Raw genomic sequence first — 24,420 nt, forward strand, 5'->3', positions numbered from 1 at the left:
GATCCTCGGTTTCACTCTTATCCATCTCCAAAAGAGTCTCGAAAACATTACGACACCGTGATGAAGTCCACCTAAGAAGAGGAACAACCGAGTCATCTACATCGGGGCGTATTTTCCCTGCTCTCTCAGCCAATATAGGGATGCACTCATAACCCCAAACAAGCATTGCCTGTACACATCCGTGGAGAGTGTATCGTGCTCCCCCCAAGTTAGCAATCTTGAGGGAATAAATTAGTTCATGGAATCCATAACGACCCCACGGCTGTCTCTCGAAAGCTGCTTCATCCATAACTGTTTTGGCTAAAGTCAACGGGATTCGACTGTTGCGGTGAAGTCCCAATACACCAACATGCAAAATGAAAAGCAACGCCAACATCTTCTTCTTCTCATAAGTCCATGCTTGGCAAGTTTTCATCCGAGCTTCTAACTCATTCCAATTGGGGCCTTCCCCACCTCTCACTCCAATCTCGGCCCAAAATTCGGTGTGATCTATTTCCACCTTGTCATTGGGATCAATTGGGTCACAGTTTAGCCCCGTGATTTCAGCATACTCTAAGAGTGAAAATCTGACCGGGCGACCTCCAATAAGAGTCCAAAACTCATGATTCCTATCCACCTTCAGTTGGTTGCTCACAAAATACTGAACCGTCTTAGCACTCCATATGAACGAAGACAATGCAAGCTTCAGTAGCACGCCAACTTGAGAATTATTCATGATGTCGTCGTAAATATCTTCCCCAAGGTGATCCCTGATCATCATGATGAACTCATGAAGCTTGCAGTTATGATGACAACTCTTCTTCAGCACAGGAGATTTGCCTTCTGGGTACAATCTTTGGGGATAATCCTTTGAGCCGCTAGCTGAAGCCATGTCTGCAAACAAATAAAAACATCTTACAAATCTACAAGACATCGAAACAAATCTACCATGAACAAACACATGTCTACCACAAAACATTAACAAATCTACCAAAACTAGCACAAATCTACCACAAATAAAGAACACAAATCTACCAAATAAACAAATAAAGAACACAAATCTACTAGCATATATAGAATACATAAGTCTACCAAACGCGTCTACCATGAACATGTCTACCAAACGCGTCTACCATGAACATGTCTACCAAACTCGAAATCAACTATCATATAAAATCTACCAAACCCGGGAGCAACTATAACATATAACTCTACCAAACTCGAAACCAAACTCGAAATCAACTAAATCTACCAATACAATCTCAACAATAACTCTACCAACAATACTACCAGACAATGAAACGAAAACAAATCTACCACACATAGAAAAAAACTCCGTTAAACACGAATAAATCTACCGTTAAGCATATACAAATCGAACAACTGCAACCAACTGCTGAAAGTCTACCAAAAAGAAATTAAAACCGAACCACTACAAACAGAAATTGGTCGCCGGAAATCGTCTGGGCTCAGTAGAAACCGTTCTCGAAAGACGGAACCCGCCGATAATACTTCCCTGAAAAGAAAAAGCAAAGGGTTACGATTTCTGGGTAAAGGGTTTTCGACTACGAACGAAAAGATGGAGTTCTCTTCCGACGTTAGCGCGAAACCACCATTGAAACCCAAACACAACCGTCGCGAGTAAAACCCAAACACAACCGTCGCAAAAACCGAAGTCAAAACTTGTTCGCGACGACAAACTAACCCAGACGTCAAGACTTACGAGATGAGTGGCCGAAAAGCTTTCGTCGCCGCCGAAATCGTCTCCTTCGTCGCGAAATCGCCTTTACAGTCGCCGCCGGAGGAGATTAGGGTTTCAGTTTCTATTTTTATGTTTTTGTATTTTCGATTTTCGATTATAAGTAATTAAAAGGGATGATTATGATTTCTTTTTTTTTTGTAAAATGTTTTTTTAAGGTTTTTAAAAATCGAATGGCAATCTGGTAAAAATATTCATTATTTGGACAAAATGGTATAACACCAACTTTCTAAGGTTAGTCTAGTAAGCTGATGGATATGTTAGGCTAAGTTTGTCAATACATTAACCTTAAGGGTTAGTCTGAGGAATTTTCACTTTATGTTTTTGTATTTTCGATTTTCGATTATAAGTAATTAAAAGGGATGATTATGATTTCTTTTTTTTTTGTAAAATGTTTTTTTAAGGTTTTTAAAAATCGAATGGCAATCTGGTAAAAATATTCATTATTTGGACAAAATGGTATAACACCAACTTTCTAAGGTTAGTCTAGTAAGCTGATGGATATGTTAGGCTAAGTTTGTCAATACATTAACCTTAAGGGTTAGTCTGAGGAATTTTCACATGTTCGAAAAGATTATTTAAAAACTATGAGAGCAAAAATCCCTTTCCATTGCAGATTTATATGTATGTATTAAGAAGCAATAGTGCCGCTGAACAGAGCAAAACATAGGGTCTGTAATCTCTCAGATACGAACTCTTTTATAAACTATGTGCAAGCACAAAAGCAGAAATTGCAATTGAAACAAATTTTAAAAGCTTATAGAAAATTCATCACTCTTCTTTGATTCTAGATGGTTATGCAGTATCATGAGGACTTGAGAGATTCTTGTATGGAATAGTTTGAAATGCAACCTCATTCACAGTCCCTTGGTTTTGCACTCCTTTGTGTGTTAATTTAATGCATTACATATGTAAGTGATGTATTTATATGTAATTATGATATATGTAAATATAACTTTTTAGATTTTAGATCGCAAAATCGTCAAGTTTGTCTACGTGTGTATACACATTTTTGTTTAAACACTCAGTTGTTACAAAAGAAACAAACCATATAGACAAAGATTGATCATGGATTCTACTTCAATAGTAATGATGCAAGTAACATAAACAAACATAGATTAATAAGGATTGAAGAGAAAACGAATCTTACAACTTACGTTACATTGATTACAAACCCCTACGGTTTTTTTTTTTTTTTTTCTAATTTGTTGTATACAATTTTTGGTCAGGTCGTCTCATTTCTCAGAGCACTGTTCAAGCCGGACATGGTGAGGACAAGCCCTTTCTGGCTCTCCTTTTGTCCACAGAATCCAAAGATCGTCTCGTTTTCGAGCTAACGTTAACATCGTTCCTGCATTTTTCACCCCAACACTTCTCTCAATACTCATTCGATGAACGTGTTGGAGAGAACAAAAGAGAGCGAGAAAGAGAGAGAGAGAGAGAGAGATATGGAGAGATTTTTCCAGCTTACCGAGTGTGAAAGGGACGATATAGAGCAACGCCGGTTGGCCGTGTCCATCCATCAGGTTTAGAGCCACGTAAGTAATCAAAAGACCTGCGGTTTTATCAAATGGTTTTGAGCGATTGTCAATGACGGAGAAAATGAAGCAATAGAAGATCCGTGAGATTACGAGGATTTGTGTGTGATGTTACCTAATCCGTAGGCAACCATTGCCCATATGAAATAGCCGGTTCGAAGAGTCTTGTTAGCTAACCAGTCATATCTGCAAGAGCAAGAACAAAATGTTAGGAAAGCTTGCAAAACTTGGTGAAAGGAAACAATGTATGTATGATTCATGAGATAGAGAGAGTGAAAGGCTTTTGAACCTGAGAGCAAAAGCGATTAGCAAACCGGGCAAAAGAATATCACCGAATCCAATAATGCTGTAGCCTCCCCACGGATCGAACATGCGCGGAATCTTCAGTAGCATCGGGATGCCATCTTCTCCGCTCTTATCACCACGAGCTACCTGCAGAGAAGATAGAAGCAACATTGCATTTTCTGGAACCTTTGAGATGAGATGAAGATTTCTAAACGAGATTTGAGTCTGGGAATTGATGGGTTCTCTATGGATGGCTGATTGGTTAGCTACTTACGACAATCATCACGCTTTCGTGGAACAACTTCTTGGAGACAAACACCCAGAAGATATCGTATAAGAAGGAACAGCTGAGAAGAACTGTCCCGACCTGTTCCAAGCAATATGTGGCATTATTAGAATCTTTCTTTTTCAAATACCTCCAAAGAGTTTTAGAAACTTCAAGATGGACAGACTGAGAAGAGATATAATTTATGTTTCATAACGTACCTTAAGATTTGGGACATGAACAATCTGTAGTACTGTTATGATCAATGCAATACCCTAGTCAATCGAACAACATTATCAAATACCTTACGACCGAATTGGATTGTCATTGAAAATGAAAGTATAGGGCTGCAAATCTTACAAGAACATCTTGGCCAATCCAAGCGAAGGAGCGATTTCGGTAAACAGCCCAGAGAACAGCAAAGACAATGCAGAAAGGAGAAACTGCAAGAGTCAGGTACGAGATAGGTCCAAGGAAAGGGACTTTTACATAAGAATCTCCAGCACGTTGGAACCATCTGCAAAACAATGCAGGGAAAGAACAGTCCATGACATTCTCTAAGAAGTGAGCTAAAGACAATACGCACTGAAAGGAATCATGCTTTTACCTTGATAGCAAAGCGACAAGGCAAGTTTGCAAACCCTGAAGATAAAGAAGGTACACCATTTAAGTATGCATTGGATTATGATCTTAAGTCGAAAGAGACGCATACTGAGAGGATGCAGAGAAAAAGAATAGAACTAAAAACAAGTTGGTACCTCAACACCACCAATGCAGAAAACAACCACAAGAAGCTCCACAAACCAATAAGACATAAGCTTGTAAAGAACCACCAGGAAGCCCGAAGCAAGAACTACGAAAAAAATAGCTGAAATAGTATTGATCTCTACGACACCACTACCCCCATCATTTGTGTTAGGGATTTCGTCTATAGCATCCTACATTTTATGCGGAAAGAAAAACAAATGTTTAGTAGTAAGAATGATTACGTAAGCACTGACATTACAACCATAAACAAAAGCAACAAATAAACAAAACCATGTGAAGATTTTTGTGAAAAGCAGACAAATGCCTCAAGGAGGGCCCCAGTTCATTAGAAAAGCCATCCGTTACCTATCCACTTCTTTGATGTTTATCTTGTAATCATTCCATATATGGGAAAGTAAACTGGTAAGGAAATGCTACGTGTTGTTCAATGAATGTATGATTTCTCTTCCTCGGCCAAACCAAGTTACCAACTACTCTGTCCCTTTTGGCATCATTAGAATTGCACAAGAAGGGCAAGGGACTTAATTATTAGCAGTGTATGTTATCCTAACCTATCCAACTAAATGTTCCTAGCCTTATATTAGTAACCCCAAATAAGTAGGAAATGACGGACCTTCAGTAGCTTATCGTGTTCAATAGCTGCTTCTCGGGCACTCCACGCAGACCAATAAGATGCACACAAAATGGTACCGATAGCCATTAACCACAAAAAGACTTCGGCTACATCAACAGCTGGTCGTTTTGGGGAGTAAAGCTGCACCGACACTACATAAAGTACGGAAGATTAGTGAGTTATATTGATTTGGAATTTCAGATAAAGGGCTAATTCTGAAGAATATCATGGTTTGAAAGAAAAAAAAAAGCTAAACAGATTATCATTATCAAGATGACGTACCTTCTGAACTATTGGTGAGCATTTTTTCCAAGGTAGCACCAGCATCTTGTGGCAGCATGACGGCAGGAATCGTTATATCTAAATCCGTCTCATCCGGTTCACAAACCATTTTGTAAAGTTCTATAAAAAAAATCAAGCATATAAACAACCATTAAATTCTACAAACAAGACTAGAGATTGAAAATAGAACATGAATAAGAGCAGAATAAATGACATATTGTCTGTAATGGTAACCATACCCAAATAATACCAAAGCAATTACACACTTTCAAGTTTCAACAGTCAGATTGTCACAAAACAAGTTACCGACATACCTTTCTGGTTATTTATTATGAGCAGAGCAGAGGCACCAGCAGCTTCTGCATTATTTGCCTTAGCTGTGAACCGACAGTTTCCCCGGTCCACAATAACAACATCTCCAGAAAGCTAACAAAGATTAGAACAGTAAGTTTACGCATGCAGTTTAAACATCATAGCTAGTTTAAATACATTGATTCCATGACATAGATCATAAAAGGGGAAAATAAAAAAACCTTGGTCTTGAGCGGTGAACAACAATCACGAGGATTTGCAAAAACAATGTGTGTCTGGTTTGCGTTCTTCTCCTTGGACACTATCCGCCTCCCAAATCTAGCCCCGACGCCCACAAACTCCGCATCTTCAACACCATTAACCCACGTTTGAACTTTCACCTAAGGAAAGAATCAGGTGACAAATCACACACATAAACTTTACCAGATCTTAATCCAGTTTAGTGAACACTTCTCACTTTATAGAAGAAATGCCAGATTTAAATATGAATGAAGTAACAAAAGCTCATCGACACCAGAGTGTGGATGATGTTCAAAGAAAGCAATCAATAGCTTAATAAACAAGGGATATATTCATCCGAGAAAAGGTACAACTTTAATATTGAAAATTCACAATTTTAATTAGTTCTTAGGATCCAAAGGCTTAACTAGAATTATACTTCAAAAATTTCGAATCAACCCCACAAGTAACTTCACTGCTAAGAAAAGAGAAATGAAAAAGAAAATTGTAAAGAAGTGAAGTAAAAAAGCAAACTCAAAATCTATGAATCCGTAAGTTAGATCAACTACAAGCTAAACAGTAAGCAAAAGAATCTAAGCTTTAGCACGAAAGTTACTAAATTAATCTCGAAGTTTCAATTGCATAAAATCAGAAACTTGCGATTTCGTTTTTGTGGAACTTGTTACCGAGCTCCGTAAGAACCCAGAAAGGGTTTAAAAGAACAAAATTCGTTGGAAATTTTCGAAATTAGTCAAGAACAAGCTGAATTCGGAGAAAGAACAGAAAAAATGGGTAGAGATTAGTACCAAAACGAAGTCATTCTCGCAACCTGGCTTCTTCGGAGCTAAATCGTCGTGATGAACAATATCACCGGCGGTGACTGTAGAAAGGAGAGAGACAAGTAAAATCGAAGCGGATACGAGAAGAATCCGGAAAAATCCCAGCGAATCCATGGAATGCTCCAAGGATTCTCTCTCGCCAATATCACGAATTTATCACACAGACACAACGAAGAGAGAACGAGAGAGAGAGAAGAGTGAACCACGGGAAGAGTAAATAATAATAGAAAAAACAAATTGGGTAATATTCCCTGAAAATAAAAAATGGGAATATTTTCTAGCAGATATCATTGTTGGATCTGTGGAAAGTGACGTAAGCGCGAAGAAAGAAAAGTGAGAAACAATGAAAACGACGACGTTAGGTCGACCGGTTTTGGCTTTTTCTGAGTGGGCCGGTTTAGCTAGATTTATACCAAATCTAACAATCCTACTATAAATGCAATTTATAGTGGGATTATAAGATTTTGGATTACGTCTATCAACAATACAATAATTCATTGACCTTTGTTGCGACAATTTCCTTGGACATACCATGTTGTTTTGTTTGTCTAACCAATACCATTTTGTTTTGTTTGTCTAACCAAATCATTTTTTATTTGGTATTTATATGATTACTGATTATTTATTGGTTCTTGAGTGGACCCAAATTCAATTTTATAGTTATATGTTCTCGAAAGACTACATATCACCAGACCTAAACCTTGTTATTGTTCAATCATGTATTCGGTATTCCTAATTTCTCAAATTTTCAGATTAAGTGCATCGATTTACCAAATTGAAACCCTATCTATTTCATATATGTACTTTTTGTTTGAATTCAGTTTTCCAATTAGACTCAGTTTCAATTTTGGGTATGTGAAATGAAAAATAAATATTTTAAACCAACTTTGATTTGAATCAGCTTTTGTTTATTCAGTTCAAATTGGTTTATCCAAATTAACCACATATGTTTATCTCTAGATCAATACATACACATACACAATCACAACCACTTACATTAGTACAGTACTATTTTGAACATAAAATTGTGATCATTCGTCATATTTTACATAATCATATTATTTTTATTTTGGTAATTATTAACTAAATTATGAAAAATTATGTGTTTGTGAATTGTATTTTACAGGAACAAAATTTCAAGATTCTTTTTACAGTGAAATAAATAAAATTCATTTGAATAAAACATTTTTTTATGACTTAGGATAAAACACAAATCGAATGACTTAAACTAATTTCTAAGACATGTATAATCCAGACTTTTTCTCCGGATATTTAAATAGGTTGTAAGCAATGTCTTATATCCATGTAGGCATTTGTTAATAAAAAATCATTTGAAAAAAACTTGCACTATGAACTTCTGTTTCTATAATTGTGTGCATTTTTGTTCAAATCTTATTGTTGTTTGTTTAGTTTAGAAAACTTTGGTTAATATTTATTAACTAACTCAATATAACTTTGGTTCTGTTCCAATAAATATCTCTACATAACTTAAGTTTTGATTTGCTCTGATGCTTTACAAAAGGATATCGTTGTATTTTGTCTGTTTTTTGTAATGTTTTCTTTTATATTATCCTCTTTACTCAATCATATATTATGGTTTCATTTTGATTGGTTCGATTTCGGTTTTTGCCTCTCCTCATTTCATGCATGGTCATGAAACTAAACAAAGTTTAGAAAAAGTTGGTGTCATGAGGAACTGCTGAGAAATGTTTGAACCATTTTTTGCAGTGTTTTCCACAAGATTTCACAAGCTCAAATGGTCTTAATAAAAGTGCTGCAACATTGTTATAACAGATGGAAGGGAAAAATCATGGGCATTGGATCTGAGGATCAAACAAATCATCTGATACTTTTTACATAACCCAAAGTTGGAGAAATTTATGTGACGAAAACGGCAACAAAGCAGGGAATTTATGTACGTTCAAACTAATGAAAAACGGGAAACAGCTTCACTCAGTTTCCGCACCTCAAAATCTATCAATGATGAAACACAAGGAGATGAGTACGATCGTCAAGGATGTAAAGATTTAATTTCACCAAACCAAAACCAATTTGTGACTTTAACACTCACAAATGGCACTTTAATTAACTGATTATTTATGTTGTCACTTAACACGAACCGGTGTCGAATTGACCGTAATGTTCGGTTTTGATCTCCTGGTAGATCGATCTTCGCAAGAGCATTGAGAGCCATGGTGGAAGTAAAACCAATTTCATGTCTTAGCTATTAGCTAACTTCTATTCTAATGATCTCACCAATGTCTCAGACATTAATGACTCTCTGGTAACCTGCAGAAGTAATAGGAGGAAAAAAAAAGATAGAGATCAGAACCAAGTTTCAGAAACTCTCACAGGTCAGAGCAGGATCTCGATATTTCGTCTGTTGTTTTATCATTTAAGAGACTGTAAAATAGAAAGGAAAATATAACTGTTACGGTTCTACTTACCGCCATGGGAACTCGCTTGTGTCTATTCCTGCTTGGTGAAGCTCATCAACGTACTGTAATGCTTCTCGACATTCCTCTCGGTCATCATAGAACTCTTTCTTATCACCTTCAAGCTGATACGCTTCATGGCCTTTCCCTGCTACGACCTTCAAAAAAAAAAAAACAGACCAGAGTCAAGTAAAGCTATATACCCAAGAACACCATTCGATTATATAACTTTGAAGCTGAAATTTCTCCAAAAAAGTAACAACAACTTTGGTAACACAATGAGTTCAATACAGAGAATGGGTTTATTTGAAAACTTACAACCATGTCCCCTTCTTCACCCATAGCAACAGCACACCTCACAGCTACACGTCTAATATCGTGAAGGAAGAGTCTATGACCATTTGCTAGAGGCGGATAGTAATCGTGTTCGCCGTGTTTCAAATACTCTTGCATCGTCCACCCAATCCCAGCTAACATATCATCCAATATGTCCACTACAATCACATTAAAAAAATTCCCACTAACTGTTAACATACCTCGATCGGGACAAACTCAAAAGTTTATAGGCTCGAACCTAGTCTCAGAGTTACTTACATGGATCTTCGTTCCTTGGATTATCAGATGTCAACATCGTCACATCACTCTTTTCAGTAGCGATTTTCGTCATAAGCGGTCTTTTCCCTCTCTCATTCTCACCCTCGCAACCAATAACTTCAACCAATAACTAAAATAGTCACATGACCACCACAGATATAAAGACTATAGGACCAAGCAAGAGGATTATCTATTGGGAGGAAGAAGGGTCATATACCCGTAATGATTCTTCTCGGTTTAAGCTCTCGAACTGAATCTAGCAGCCTTGACAAACCAGCAGGTGTGTTAGCATGATCCACAATAACACCAAAAGCTTGTTCCTCATCGATCAACTCACACCTCCCCGGGACTGCATCGACTTCCTCAACACCTCTAACAATATCCTCAAGAGGAGCTCCAACAGCAATCCCGACAGCAACAGCAGCAAGAATGTTATAAATGTTATGCCGTCCTAACAAACCTGAAGAGATCTCTAGTATACCTTGAGGGGTATTAACCAAAACCTGTGTCTCAAACAAGGAAAGCTCAAACTTCAAAGGGTAAACATCGGCTTTGGTGTTCTCCATGGCAAATGTCACAACAGGAACATTAGGATTCCCTTGTCGGACGAAAAACGCTGCGTTTGGATCGTCTATGTTAACCACTTTCCTGTGCCTTTCCGGGTCAACCATTCTTGCAAACAACTTGGCTTCAGCATCTCTATACTCTTCGTCAGTACCAAGAAAATCAGTATCCTCTCTTGTCAAATTTGTGAAAACCGCAATGTCGAAATCCACTTCATCACATTTCCCTAAAGCAAGCTCTTGAGGAGAAGCTTCCATGACCAGAGCTTCAGTTCCGTTATGCAACATCTTCGCCATCAAACTCTGAACCAAAACCGCATCAGGGTTCATTGTGGCATTAGGCGTATCTAATTTGGTATCGCCATGGATATAACAAGAAACTGTGCTGAATATTCCTGTTCGCACACCCATCGCTTCGTAGAGGCTTTTGATCAAATACGTGGTGGTCGTTTTCCCGTTCGTGCCGGTGACTCCGATCACCGCCATGTTCTTCGACGGATGCCTATAAAAGGAAGAAGCTAACGCTGCTAAAACTGCGTTAGTGTCTTCAACGATGACGAGTGCTTTGCAACCTAATGTATCTTCAATGTCGATCTCTTTGCTAGCTACAACAGCCACTGCTCCTCTCTTGTCAGCTTCGCTCAAGAAGGAATCTCCATCGTTTTCACTTGCAACACAGCAAACGAAGAGATCTCCGGCACTTACACCTCGCGAATCCTGCTGAATTCCGGTGATCTCAACGTCTAAGTCGCCGTAAACTGAGATCGGTACCACTTTGCTCTCGTCTAAAAGCTCAGCTAAGCTCAATTTGAATTTAGGTTCCACAATTCTCACTTTGGATCCACCGAAATCATCTAAATCGAACTCGAATTGATGATCGGATCCAATATTCTTCTTCTTGTTGATCCTTGGGTTTCCTTCCTCATCCACCCAGTCTTCTTCGTCGGAGACTTCGGTTAATCCAGTTAGTTTATCAATTTCATCCAAATCTTCAACCTCTTCTTCTCCAAGCTCATCACCGACGTCGGTGACATCACCTTCTTCCCCATCTTCCTGTTCAATCTTCTTAGACGACGCCGTTTTGGGAGGATTGGGCTGGAGAAAACCTTTCTTGACAAACTCACTGCGTTTCATGGAAATAGCTCTGTCGATATCTGAGAACAGATCTCCTCCAGATTCTACGTCATCTTGTCCCGTCTCCGCCGCGTCCTCCACATCAGCGATGGCGGAGAGATACGTGTTCCGATTCTTCTCGAAATCTTCTTCCTCTAGCTTCCGGGCACGAGCAGCTTGACGCTGTATCTGCTGAAACTTTGACACTCCGTGCATTGAATCCTCCGGAGCCTCAGGCGGGTCGTCATCTGCTGGGTTCGGGTACGAATTCCGACGAGCAGGTCCAGCTGCTAACGGAAGATTACGGGAATTTCGAGAGAATGGTAAGATAATCGGTTTGTATGAAAAGGAAGAGGTGGTTCCTCCTAGAGAGAGAAATACTGGGTGAGGAGAGAGGAAAGTGAACGCCATTGGAGACTGAGAGAGTGATGAAAGGTTTTTCGAGGGGATAAGAGTTTGGTTGCGAAATGGTGCGTATAGAGGAATTAAAGGTGACCGATAAAACGGTGCGTATCAAGTATCAGTGATGATAAAAAAAGTGGGTTTAAATATATAGGAAAGGGCCCGTAATCATGGCCCACTATAATAGCCCACTATGTTATTGAATACGGTTTACCCAACGAAATAGAAACCTATTAGAGAATCCGGTTAGTAGTCTACCTACCTGTCTAGGAGAAGACAAATACAATAAAATCTTTATGTTGGAACTGTTTATTAATTTATCAATTTATTAATTTATCGATATAAAAATCAGTTTAAAAAGCTAATATGAAATTTAAGAAATGTATTAATTTATGGAGGTATTAATTTATCGAATATTAATTTATAGAAGTTATACTGTAGTTGCTTAAAATTGCTAAGTTGTTGCAGAAAACCCAACAGACAAATATATTTTTATATCTTTTTCCTACTGAGTGTGACATAAAAGATAAGTTAATTTGTTTCTAGATTTTCAAGAGTTACTATTTTTTAAACTGATAAGATCCATCTCACATCAAAAATTAAGCAAATAATTGAGTTGTAAACTTATAAATTAAACATATTTTTTCACTTAAATATTAAATTTTAGTGTATAATTTTATTTTTATATTGTTTTTATTTTATTTTATAAACCCGTAACTTGGTCATCGATAGAACATCGTAAAATCACATGGCCACTTTAATTTGTAACGTGGACCGGACGACAAAAAAAAAAAAAAAGACGACAAAAAAAAAAATTTGTAACGTGGACCGACCACCGCCATTTACAGTTGAGTTGGTTTAATACACCCTTTGTGGTCCCTTTTCGTATTGGGCCTCACATCAAACATTCCGTCGGCCCATTTCATAACACGTGACGTGCACATGCTATAATGCGATTACTGTTCTCTTAAATATCCATAAAATACAAAGAAATGAGTCTAATCAGATCCATGTTAATATGTCATAGTCTTCAAATAATACGTATTACAAATTATGATTATCTATATGTATCTAGTTTAATTTGTTTACTAGATTCTAAACATGTGCGTCCGCACGGAAATTTTTTGTTTTTTTTAATATAATTTATATTTTTTTAGATATAAGTTATTTTTATTATTTATTTATTTTCTTAAATCAAAAATATTTATTTTTAAAATTTTTAAATATGAAAAAATTATAAGAATGAGATGTGTTAAGCTTTTCATCATACTGGTGTCGAGCTATTTTTTTGCAGGACATTTTGTTATCATGTTTTAACTTTAAATAGTATAAAATTGTATATTAGTAGAATAAAAATATAAATTAATTAAGTATATTTCGATCTAATGTTATCATTATTTAATAACTTACATGTTTTTAAAAACTAATTTGTATAAAAATGTAATTATAAATGCATAACCCTAATCTGTTATATCATATTATTATAATATAAAAATATTTACTAATATTGAATATTTGATATTTTAGACCGATTTTGATTAGGATAAAATATAATAAGATATTCAAATACCATTTGTGTTATTATAAAAATAGATATATCTATAAATTGGCTAACTTGTTCATTTAGTTACCTTAAATCATTTTAACATTTAATTTTTACATGTTTTAACAAACTAACCTATATAGGACCTGAAATATAATATAATATTTCTTTATTTTAAATATTTGATATTTTAGACCGTTTGATTATGATAAAATATAATAAGATATTCGTTTATCATTTGCGATATTATGAAAGTAAAATTTAAAATTTAAATTTTAAATTAAATTTAACCTATATTTAAAGAATTCTAAAGTAATTAAAACTATTACCTAAATTTTTGTAATAAATTTTAATTATAAAATTTTAAATTTTTTTTGGAATTTTAAATTAAACTAAACCTAAATTTTAATAATTAAATATAATTATCAAAAATCTTGAATAATTTTAAATTTAATTATCACCAATATTTAAGGAGAATCTAAAAATATTTAAATTAATACCTAATTTTTGGAATTTAATATAAATATAAAATAAAATAAATTTTAAAAAATTTTGGGAGTGTTTGGAAGCAAACACTAAAAGTGATTTTATTTTAATATAATAAATAAGCAATGTAAAATTTATATTGAACAATGCCATATATTGCTTAATCGGGATTTTACTAACTTGTATGATAACAAATATGATAATTTCTTTTTTTCTCTTTCAAATATGATAACTTCTTAACTCTTTATGTTGGTTAAAATAATTATCGGTTATGAGAGTGTCGAATACGTATATTGAACTTCGCTATAGTATAAATAGATTAAGTTCCTCTCCTCTCCAGTCCAAATCTGTTAAATGAATTTAGTTTTTTCCATTAATTAACAAAAGAATTAAACTGAAATTCTAAGTACCTTTCACCTTTGGTTAAGTAATATATGACGTCCGTAGCTTTGACGTTTATGAATGTATAAGATACGATTTATTCACCTACATACATTGACGGGCACGCAACTACATACGCAGATATAGATGTATTCGTAATACGTATACTTGATATTTGATGTTACGAAAATTATGTAATGGTGAAAAAATGTCAGTTGTCGTGATACCTTTGTCGGTACACTATCTAAAACAATTCGTCTACTGTATTTACGTAAATGATATAAAGGATTATAATATGTATAGGCAAATGGCAATTTGACATAAATAGTTATATTCTATTGGACGGCGGAGAGAAACTTTGGTGAAAAGTTAGATGGATTTTGATTATTAATAACATAAGACAAGTGGACAACCACACGTATACCGTTACTAGTCAAACAATCATATTAATGTTTCACCAGTTTTTTAATAGATAATGCGTATAGATTATACTAAAATGCAATCTCAAATTTGAATAATCAAGTCGTCTTGACTTAATCATATTGACCTAATCCTATTGACTACAGAGTTAAGATTTGTTAGTGTTGAAAGGTGATATAAAAGATGAACAGAACATACAGAGTAAATTCGATCAGTGTAGAAAAATAATAAATTAATTCCCTGCCATCGACTAATCCTCATTAAAAAGAAGGCCATCATCATTCATATCTCACCCACGAGCTTGTATTGTATATCAAGAACTTTTGTTTTTCACGATTTTGTTGTAATGGCTATCTTATGTGTTTTATATTTAATTGTTTTCAAAACGCTTGAAATATTTTTTATTAACAATTTTGATTTTTAAAGAGGTGCAACAAACGAAACAAATTAGAATTGATTGATAGACCTAATCCATAGCATATACTTAAGAACAAACATTTTAATTAAATAACGTAATAACTGTTGACAATGAAAGCAAAAATAAGAGAAACGATTTGTCTTCGGCTGATAATTTTCAACAGATAATTTAACATTTAAACCAAAAAAATAATTTAAGTACATATACAACTCTGATTGCAGCAAAACACATGCATTTGCAAGACCAACTGTTTTCATGCAAAAAGCAATAGTTACAAAAATTGTGAATGGGTGAATTAAAAGTTGAGTCCGTAAAAGTTTAACAATCACTGTCACCATCTCAACTACGACAATCACATGCCATTGAATAAATTAAATTTCAATTCTCTATATTAGTTACATATAGCGTAACTTTGTTAATTATATATTAACCATATCAACATGAAAACAAAAAACACATGTAGATCTCAGATTACTTTACGGGTTCACTCACAATTCACATAACTCATCAAAAGTAAATAATTTTGCCAGATTTTTCGAGAACGTGCAGCAATATAAATACTAAAATAATTACAGTTTCTAGTTTATGTCCTTGTTTATCATCTGATGAAAGGTTTGTATATTATATTACAATTATATTTAATTTAAACACAGACCCGGTAGCAAATACCAAATATGAAAATGGAAGAGAAAAGAACATGTCGTATTGGGATCGGTTACTCTATAAATGTATTTTATTCAAATATATACACATTAACTTGTTGATAACTTGATATATACATATATAAAGTATTAATGTAATGTACGCACACCTATTAAATGTGCATGTGTATACACGTACTATGACATAGATGGAAAAACAAGTCTTTACGTGTGGAAAAAAAAAAAAAAAAAAAACAAGTCTTTACGTTACTAATTTAATAAGATTAATCTGCAGAAAATAAGACTAATAATATTCATTTATGTATTCGCCTACTCGGAACTAATTGGTTTAATGGCACGATATTTGACTATAACAGTATAATATAATGACCTAATAGGTAATAATAAGAGTAATATATATATATATATATATATTCATCATTTAAAGCAGATGTACTAGTACTACTGTCAATAATTACTGGAGTTCCAACGGTTACATTTTCGATTGAAAAAAATTTTGGGCCAAAAAATCTGTACACTGTCAATAAAAGTGTACTTTTTAGACAGTGATAAATTAATGTTCTAAATCACATAAAACCCACTGTAATATTTATGTTTCATAAACATATATATATATACAAAATATGTGTAATTGTAGATAAGAAGATGACAGAATTAAAACCTTTATTTGAAAGCATTGTCTTATATGTGAAAACAGTCTGCAAATTTCCAATGTCTCTTTCATTCTCACGTCCCTCTCCTTCTTTCTCATTTTCACTTAAATATTTTGGCAAACTAAAAACAAGAAAGTAATTATTTAGTTTATTATAAGAATACAAAAACTTCCACTATTAAAATGTCTGGTTGCCTGCGAAATACAAAAAGATGTCTGACGGTCTAAAAAAAAGATCTAAAAGTATAAATTTCCATTGGTCTTTTGATTGTTTTCCTTTCTATTCTAATCATTTCCTATTTTTCCACATTTCATTTAATTTTATAAAGTTTCTTCCTTCATCTTCTTCCTCTTCTACTTCTTCTCCATAACGGGACTAAAGCCTCTTTAATGGCGAGAGGACCCATCTCCAAGAATAAACAGTAATCCTCATTTATTGTCCTTACAAATTTTCTCGAAGACAAAAATAAACCCCAATTTATAAAAACAAATAAATCTTTTCTTTTTCATTAGATAGGTAGATGAAGAGACAAGGGTCCCTTTAATTTTCTCTAAAGATCTTCAAAAACCCAACCTCAATCATGTTGGGCACTTTTTTTTTCCTTTTGTGTGTCGAAACAAAAATTTGAGGTTTTTAACTCTTAAAGTTTATCAGTCCATCACAAAGCTCAGTGCTTGATTGGCTCCACAGACTCTAAAAGGAAAAGTTTGCATCTTTTTCTGACCCATTTCAACCTAAACACTCAGGTAAGCAAATCCCTGAAATTCATGTATATAAACGCACACATATACATTGAAAGATTGCATTTTTTACGCCAAAGGAGGTTCTTTTCATGAAGAAGTTTTTACTGAAAATCTCAGTCTAGGGTTTAGGGTACGGAAAAAAGGAAACCCAGAAAGTAAAATTGACAGTTTTGTAAGCAGAAGAAGCAATTTTCTGTCATAAGAATCCTCTGTTTTTTTCTTCTGTTTATATGTTTTTAAGTTTATCGGTATTGTTGTTAAGAGATAAGGGTTTTTGTTTTTTCCAGGTTTCTGTGAATCGGTTTTTACTAGATTGAAGATCAGAGTTTTTGAATGATTGAAGAATTCTTTGGTAATCAATGGAGAAAAGGAGATCACCGAGAAGCAGCAAGAGTCCTGGAAATGCAATTTTCCCTAAAAGCCCTCTTCTCTACGAGAGTTATAAGTCGGGTTGTGGTTCGAAACTGATAAAATTCTTCGATTTCAGACATGTGAAATCTGGTAATAAGAGACTGAATCCAGAGAAGAAATTCATCAGAGATTCTGCAGGTTAGTACTAGAAGTGTTTTTAATCGATGTTTCTTGGATCACTTCATGATCTTAGTGTTAATTTGATTCCTGTTTTTTTGCAGGTAATGTTTATACTAAAAGCCAGCTTGATCTGCTCAAGAGACTTCATGATAAATGTCAGTGTAATGATGTAAGTTCTTAAACTGTTAGTTTTTGGGTTAGCTTTTAGGATTTTAAAGGAAAAAAAAAACTGAATCTTTGCGTTGTTCAGCTGATTGTGGAAGGAGAGAATTCATGTAAGCCTAAAACGAGGAGAAGATCTTTAAGTTCTGAAACAGAAGAGGAGAACTATGAATCAAAACCTGTTCACGGATTACTAGAGAGAGAGATTAAGAGGATCAAGAATCGAAAGGAGGAAACTGGCGATAGCCCGGATAAGCTAAAACAATCTTCTTTAAGTGAAATTGAGAAGACAAATGATAAGGATAAGCCAATGGATCTGAAGAATGGGAGAGATTGCAAGAAAAGCTTTGAGATTAACCTTCAAGCTTGTGTGAATGACGCCGCTGAAACATTTATCTGTTCGAAGGCAGAGGAGAATGGCAAAGACCGGTCTAAGCAGTTCATGGAAGCATTAGATATTTTAAGTTCGAACAAGGAATTGTTTATTACACTCTTACAAGATCCTGATTCTTTCTCGGCGAAGAAAGGCCAAGACTTGCAAGGATCTAAGGTAAAGGAACCACGGGATACATCTCTTTCATTCGCTGATGAGTTGGATAAGATTGTTCTCTTGAAGCCTAGATTATCAAGCTCGGTTGACGATAGAGTGTACTTGAGATTCAAACATCTAGCCAAGAAGTTGAAGCTTGTTGTTGGATCTAACAAAGACAGCAATCACATAGAAATTAAACCCGAGTGTAGCGGTAAAGCTAGTGAAATCGAGGTTGCTGCTTTTAGAACAAGTGATGTTTCTACCAGTACAGTTGGCCATAGAAGCCCGGAGTCACCGGTGTTTAGGCGCAAGAAACGGGTTGAATCTGATGTCTTCAAGCTAAGCAAGGAGAATGATGTTTTGCCAAGGAGATTCATGGTGGAAAGGCAACTGGAGAGATCAAATTCTTCTCCGGTTTATGAAGTTCCTAATGCATTGAGTAGCTTGCAGACAAAACTCAAAGAGAGAAGACAGAGGCTGGAGAAGAGGAGAGAGAGCTTCAAGTTGTGGTCCTTGGACAAGAACTTCGAGGTTTTCGACCCGAATCCGCACAATTCTAATCCAAGGTCTCTCGATGACAATTGTACAGGTAATGAAAAACTGTGTACAAAAACTTTAACGAATCATCTTCGAGTCAATGTGACTGAGCTGTTAAGAATTGAACCAGGTTCTACGGAGTACAGAAGTTTGAAAACCCATGTAGAAGACGTATTTGAGGAAGATAGATATCTCGAGAGCTTAGCGGTAAGTTCTGACAAAAAGAGTACAAATTTCTTACCCCTCTACGAGGATTTGATGATTAATCTATGCTTTAAATCGTTGCAGGAGTCGAGTTCGAGTCTAGAGAGACGAGACAGCAACATTTATGACCCGAAACAGGAGCAGGAGCAACCGAGTCCCGTCTCTGTTCTAGAGAGGATTCATGTGGAAGACGAAACAGTTAGCCCCGGAAATGTGAAAACTTCTAAACTCGGTAAATGCCGCAAGATTAATCCAAATCATGATTCCCATCCTCATATCATATCAGTAATTATTCGTTTGATTTACCTGAAAAAGTCTCCTACTTTCATGCAGAAGAGCAGATTGGATTATTATCCTTCGATGATCCAAACATCGATCTCGTCGAAAAAGACTCTGTTCATGAGTTTGTGAGGAAAATTCTTGAAGCTTCAAGATTGAATTGGACTAATCTTATGGCGAGATGCAACGAAGAAACATCACTTCTCAACGAATTCTCACACGGTAATCACAACAACAATCAACTTCTTGTTCTTGATTACACAGACGAGATTCTCCGTGAGGTTTACCGTCAAGAGATAAAATTTTGGCCTTTCACGCCATCGAAGAGCTCGAGAGTCGTCAATGTACCGTCTTCCCTAAGAGAAGAAGATCTGATTCACCAGACGATGAGTCTTTTCGACTGGAGTTTACTCTGCTGTGACTCTTCCCCTAGAACATTGGATCAGATCATTGAGAGTGATCTGATTAAGCCATGTCTTTGGTTGGATTTTGGTGGTGAATCTGAAGGTGTTGTGTCTGATATCGTGGAAAAGATTCTGCAACAATTGGTGCTTGAGATCTCCCGTGAGCTTAGAACAATGCAGAGGAGAATATATGGATTAGTTTGAATTTCTACGGAGCTATTCAACATTTTTTGTTTTTGCTATGTATAAAAAAATTTAAAATTTGTGAATCTTCTCTTCGTAATTAGTTCTTTTAATTAAAAAAAGATCCGTCTTTTCTTTCGTTGTGTCTGGTTGAAGTAAAAGCTTCTGACTCGTTGAAAAGGTTCTGACTTTGACCAATTGGAGATTTTGTGTTCGAATTAGGAGGGATTTAAGGGTTTTGGCTTTACCAGTTCAGCAGCCGGAAATTGTGGGCAAAAAGATTCGAACTTTTTTCATTTCCCATTATTAATGACAAAAGATCATCTTCTCGTTTTCTGGGATTCGGACAAAAATCACAAAACCCTAGTTGCTTCTGCTCTGTTTTTATAAGCCTCCGCTTCCCGCCAAGCCTATCCTGACCATAAACAGTCGAAAAACCCTAGTAAATCTCTCTTTTCCTTCACCAAACCTCTAAAACCCTAGCCTCCATGGAGACGCCGACGATGAAGCCCGACACGGTTCTGATTCTCGATTACGGCTCTCAATACACACATCTCATCACTCGCCGAATTCGATCTCTCAACGTCTTCTCCCTCGTAATCAGTGGAACCTCATCGCTCAAATCAATCACTAGCTATAACCCACGAGTCGTTATCCTCTCCGGTGGGCCACACTCCGTACACGCGCTCGACGCGCCGAGTTTCCCCGACGGGTTCATCGAGTGGGCTGAGTCGAACGGTGTTCACGTTTTGGGTATTTGCTATGGTCTGCAATTGATTGTGCAGAAGCTTGGTGGTGTTGTTGTGGAAGGAGAGAGTAAAGAGTATGGGAAGATGGAGATTGAAGTGAAAGGTAAATCTGAGATTTTTGGGACGGAGAGTGCTGGAGATAAGCAAATGGTTTGGATGAGTCATGGAGATGAAGCGGTTAAGCTTCCTGAAGGGTTTGAGGTTGTGGCTCAGAGCGCTCAAGGTGCTGTTGCTGCTTTGGAGAATCGGAAGAAGAGGATTTATGGTCTGCAGTATCATCCTGAGGTATTGAAATTTAAAGAATCTGATATAATATTGTAGTTATGGATTGGATTGTTAGTGGATTTTAGAGTTTATTGATGATTAAAGTGTGGATCTTTAGAATGATTAGCTGATCATATCTTAGTGAATCTGATGAGACTTGGGAGAATTCATCAGCTGGAAAGCAGTACATGTTCTTACTCTCTCTGATAAGTGAAAAAATGAGACTTTTTAATGATCATGGTAGTTTTGTTGATCGACTGAACTTTTACTGGTTCCTTGATCTACTCGTTCATTTGATGAAAGGGGTGTGCTGGGGTTTCTAAAGCATGGGTTGGAGACAGGTGAATGTTGATTGTAGCTTATGATGAAATGGCTTTCGTTGGTTGTTAGTGGATTTAGGGTTTATTGGTGAGAAATTCTAGATCTTTCGTATGTTAGTTATTCATATCTTGAAGAATCCAAAAAGACCTGGTAGAGTTTGTCAGTTCATGTTCTGTGACTGTCTCTGATAAGTGAAGAAGTGAGACATTATTTTTTTTTGGAGGAATTGGTAGTTCTGTTTAATAGACTGAGCTATTGCAATGGTTTAGTGTTCCATTGATTAGAGAAGTACTCGTGGATGTCTGATAATAAATGTTGCTTATTAATGTATATTGTAGCTTATGATGAAGTGGCTTTTTGTTGGATTTTGCAGGTGACACATTCACCAAAAGGGATGGAGACACTTAGGCACTTCCTCTTTGATGTGTGTGGAGTATCTGCGGATTGGAAGATGGAGGATCTGATGGAAGAAGAGATTAAAGTGATTAACAAAACCGTTGCATCAGATGAACATGTTATTTGCGCCTTATCAGGAGGTGTGGACTCTACTGTCGCTGCAACTCTTGTTCACAGGGCAATTGGAGATAGGCTTCATTGCATCTTTGTCGACAACGGGCTCTTAAGGTCAGAGAAGAAGCGATTTTTCATTTGTGCTGTGCACTTAATAATGTTTATTTGTTTAATTGAGAGTGGTCCGTTTCATAGGTATAAGGAGCAAGAACGTGTGATGGATACCTTTGAGAGAGACTTGCATCTACCTGTTACTTGTGTAGACGCATCGGAGCAGTTTTTGAGTCAACTCAAAGGCGTTGTGGATCCCGAGACGAAGAGGAAGATAATCGGAAGGGAGTTCATCAACATTTTCGATCAATTTGCCAAGGAGTTGGAGAAAAAGCATGGAAAGAAACCTGCTTTTCTAGTTCAAGGGACTCTGTACCCTGATGTGATTGAGTCGTGCCCACCCCCGGGTACTGACAGGACCCATTCTCACACCATCAAGAGTCATCATAACGTCGGAGGACTCCCTAAAGACATGAAGTTGAAGCTCATTGAACCACTCAAGCTTCTCTTCAAAGATGAGGTACGTTACTTTTGTCTTTAACTCTAGCATTCTTTTTCTGCAACTGTATAGTGTTTTACCACAGTTCGTTTTTTTTCTGTTTTGTTCAATTAAGGTCCGTGAGCTCGGAAGAATCTTGAATGTTCCCGTAGGATTCTTGAAGCGTCACCCATTCCCCGGTCCAGGACTCGCTGTTAGAGTCTTGGGAGATGTTACTCAAGGAAACGCCCTTGAGGTTCTTCGTCAGGCAAGTTTATCTAGAACCTTTAGCTCAAACACAATTTCTTGGTTTTGCACTTGCCCCATTGACCAAACTCTTCTTTATCTCAGGTTGATGAGATTTTCATCCAATCAATCAGAGATGCGGGACTCTATGATTCGATCTGGCAAGCTTTTGCAGTGTTCTTGCCTGTAAGATCAGTTGGAGTCCAAGGCGACAAGAGAACACATTCTCATGTTGTTGCTCTTCGCGCAGTTACAAGCCAAGACGGAATGACTGCAGATTGGTAAGATTCTTTCATTTCTTTATACCGGTGCATATAAAACTCGTTTGATCTTTAACTTGTTACGGTGTTGATGTGAATACTTGAGGTTTTGATCTCCCAAATATCTCAAAGTTGGTTAGTTCAGTTATTTTAGAATTTGAGGTCTGAGTATTTGGGTATCTGAGAGTTTTAGGACAGATTATTATAGGTATTTGAGTATTTAAAGTTATGTATTTAGGTAAATGGATAATGAAATTTAACAATCTTTACTTGCTGTGATATTATGTATGACTCGCTAGCCGATCTGAATACAAATTAAGCCACCTAGATTCTTAGGGATAACAAGTTGTATTTGTATCTAATCTTTTCTTTGATTGGTGTTAATTTTTGTTGGATACTTTCTTGCGGTGCAAAAAACGCAAATGCAATTTTTTTTTGTTTTTAATTGTGATTTGGACTGTGATTGGTGGTATTAAAAAATCTGCAGGTTCAATTTTGAGCACAAGTTTCTGGACGATGTTTCCCGGAAAATATGTAACAGTGTTCAAGGAGTAAACCGTGTGGTTCAAGACATCACATCAAAGCCTCCTTCGACGATCGAATGGGAATAAAGAAAGAATCAGATAAATTTTGGCTTTTTATTTATGGATGTCTGCAATTCTTCGATCATGTAAAAATGATTTATCATCATAATTATCGAACAATGATGGTGATGATGCTTATTATTAGTAGACTATGGTTTTCTGATAAACTATTTGATGATGATTATACACTTCATTTTTAGTTTTTTATATAGATTTAAGCCTCGTGTGATATTAGCGTCATGTTGCCGATAAAATATTTACCACATTATTGGTTTCTTGACGTGACTTCGAGCACACCATTTCAAAATCAAATGAGAACCAAATTTACATTAGCATCTCACAGTTTGCATGAACCGGGTTGGTCATTTAGACCGTATATCATATAGTCCATGCTAAATCGAACTCAGCCCAACCCAAATTGTGTGCCAGTAATTATAAAACTTTTTCCATCATTTAGAGTAATCAATAACAATTTTTATAGTGGGATATAATGATTAAAGAAATGCATTGTGTACAAAATGTAGTTCTGGTCAAAATGTACTCTAACAAATAAAATGCATCCTATATTTTCCAAGTCAGTAAACAAATAAAATGGTGAATCTTTGGGTTTTGGTTGAACATGGTTGAATACTGTTATAAAAAGTGTAATTATAAAACTTTTTCCATCATTTAGAGTAATCAATAACAATTTTTATAGTAGGATATAATGATTAAGGAAATGCATTGTGTACAAAATGTAGTTCTGGTTACTCTAACAAACTTAATTTATGGATCCTTTAGTTAGGTTTATACGTTTTGTGATTAGATTTTACGCATGTTTGAGATGGGATGTAGTAACTGACTTCATCCATAC

General features: G+C 35.9%; 4 protein-coding genes across 5 annotated transcripts; 2 read left to right on the forward strand and 2 right to left on the reverse strand.

The window, feature by feature from the left end:
• Positions 1 to 2,930: 2,930 nt before the first annotated feature.
• Positions 2,931 to 7,110, reverse strand: LOC18009887 (signal peptide peptidase-like 2). The gene is made up of 14 exons (XM_006391666.2): positions 6,827 to 7,110; positions 6,023 to 6,181; positions 5,804 to 5,915; positions 5,490 to 5,609; positions 5,208 to 5,359; positions 4,585 to 4,764; positions 4,434 to 4,468; positions 4,187 to 4,343; positions 4,048 to 4,101; positions 3,836 to 3,928; positions 3,566 to 3,708; positions 3,392 to 3,462; positions 3,210 to 3,293; positions 2,931 to 3,089 (listed from the first exon to the last, which is right to left on the reverse strand). Exons 1-14 carry the CDS (start codon positions 6,971 to 6,973, stop codon positions 2,974 to 2,976), a joined length of 1,623 nt encoding a protein of 540 aa, XP_006391728.1. The 5' UTR covers positions 6,974 to 7,110; the 3' UTR covers positions 2,931 to 2,973.
• Positions 7,111 to 8,646: 1,536 nt separating this feature from the next.
• LOC18009981 (UDP-N-acetylmuramoyl-L-alanyl-D-glutamate--2,6-diaminopimelate ligase MurE homolog, chloroplastic) lies at positions 8,647 to 11,975 on the reverse strand. Of its 2 annotated transcripts, XR_002900874.1 has the most exons (6): positions 10,106 to 11,975; positions 9,889 to 10,005; positions 9,613 to 9,788; positions 9,307 to 9,452; positions 8,980 to 9,148; positions 8,647 to 8,833 (listed from the first exon to the last, which is right to left on the reverse strand). XR_002900874.1 is itself a non-coding variant. In XM_006391667.2 (5 exons), exons 1-5 carry the CDS (start codon positions 11,973 to 11,975, stop codon positions 9,130 to 9,132), a joined length of 2,328 nt encoding a protein of 775 aa, XP_006391729.1. In that variant the 3' UTR covers positions 8,792 to 9,129. The 2 variants fall into 2 exon arrangements, 1 of the variants encoding a protein (XP_006391729.1); XM_006391667.2 differs by having other exon boundaries at positions 8,792 to 9,148.
• Positions 11,976 to 16,868: 4,893 nt separating this feature from the next.
• Positions 16,869 to 20,226, forward strand: LOC18009922. Its single transcript, XM_006391668.2, has 7 exons — positions 16,869 to 17,275; positions 17,560 to 17,821; positions 17,905 to 17,972; positions 18,054 to 19,086; positions 19,165 to 19,241; positions 19,323 to 19,470; positions 19,572 to 20,226. Exons 2-7 carry the CDS (start codon positions 17,632 to 17,634, stop codon positions 20,123 to 20,125), a joined length of 2,070 nt encoding a protein of 689 aa, XP_006391730.1. The 5' UTR covers positions 16,869 to 17,275; positions 17,560 to 17,631; the 3' UTR covers positions 20,126 to 20,226.
• A 157-nt stretch (positions 20,227 to 20,383) lies between these two features.
• Positions 20,384 to 23,755, forward strand: LOC18009841 (GMP synthase [glutamine-hydrolyzing]). The gene is made up of 6 exons (XM_006391670.2): positions 20,384 to 21,138; positions 21,812 to 22,062; positions 22,144 to 22,519; positions 22,614 to 22,745; positions 22,829 to 23,004; positions 23,471 to 23,755. The coding sequence occupies exons 1-6, from the start codon at positions 20,593 to 20,595 to the stop codon at positions 23,592 to 23,594; spliced, it is 1,605 nt and encodes a 534-aa protein (XP_006391732.1). The 5' UTR covers positions 20,384 to 20,592; the 3' UTR covers positions 23,595 to 23,755.
• The last annotated feature ends 665 nt before the right edge of the window (positions 23,756 to 24,420 follow it).

This window comes from Eutrema salsugineum, unplaced genomic scaffold (genome assembly GCF_000478725.1).
Source record: "Eutrema salsugineum unplaced genomic scaffold, Eutsalg1_0 scaffold_8, whole genome shotgun sequence".
NCBI classification, from domain to species: domain Eukaryota; kingdom Viridiplantae; phylum Streptophyta; class Magnoliopsida; order Brassicales; family Brassicaceae; genus Eutrema; species Eutrema salsugineum.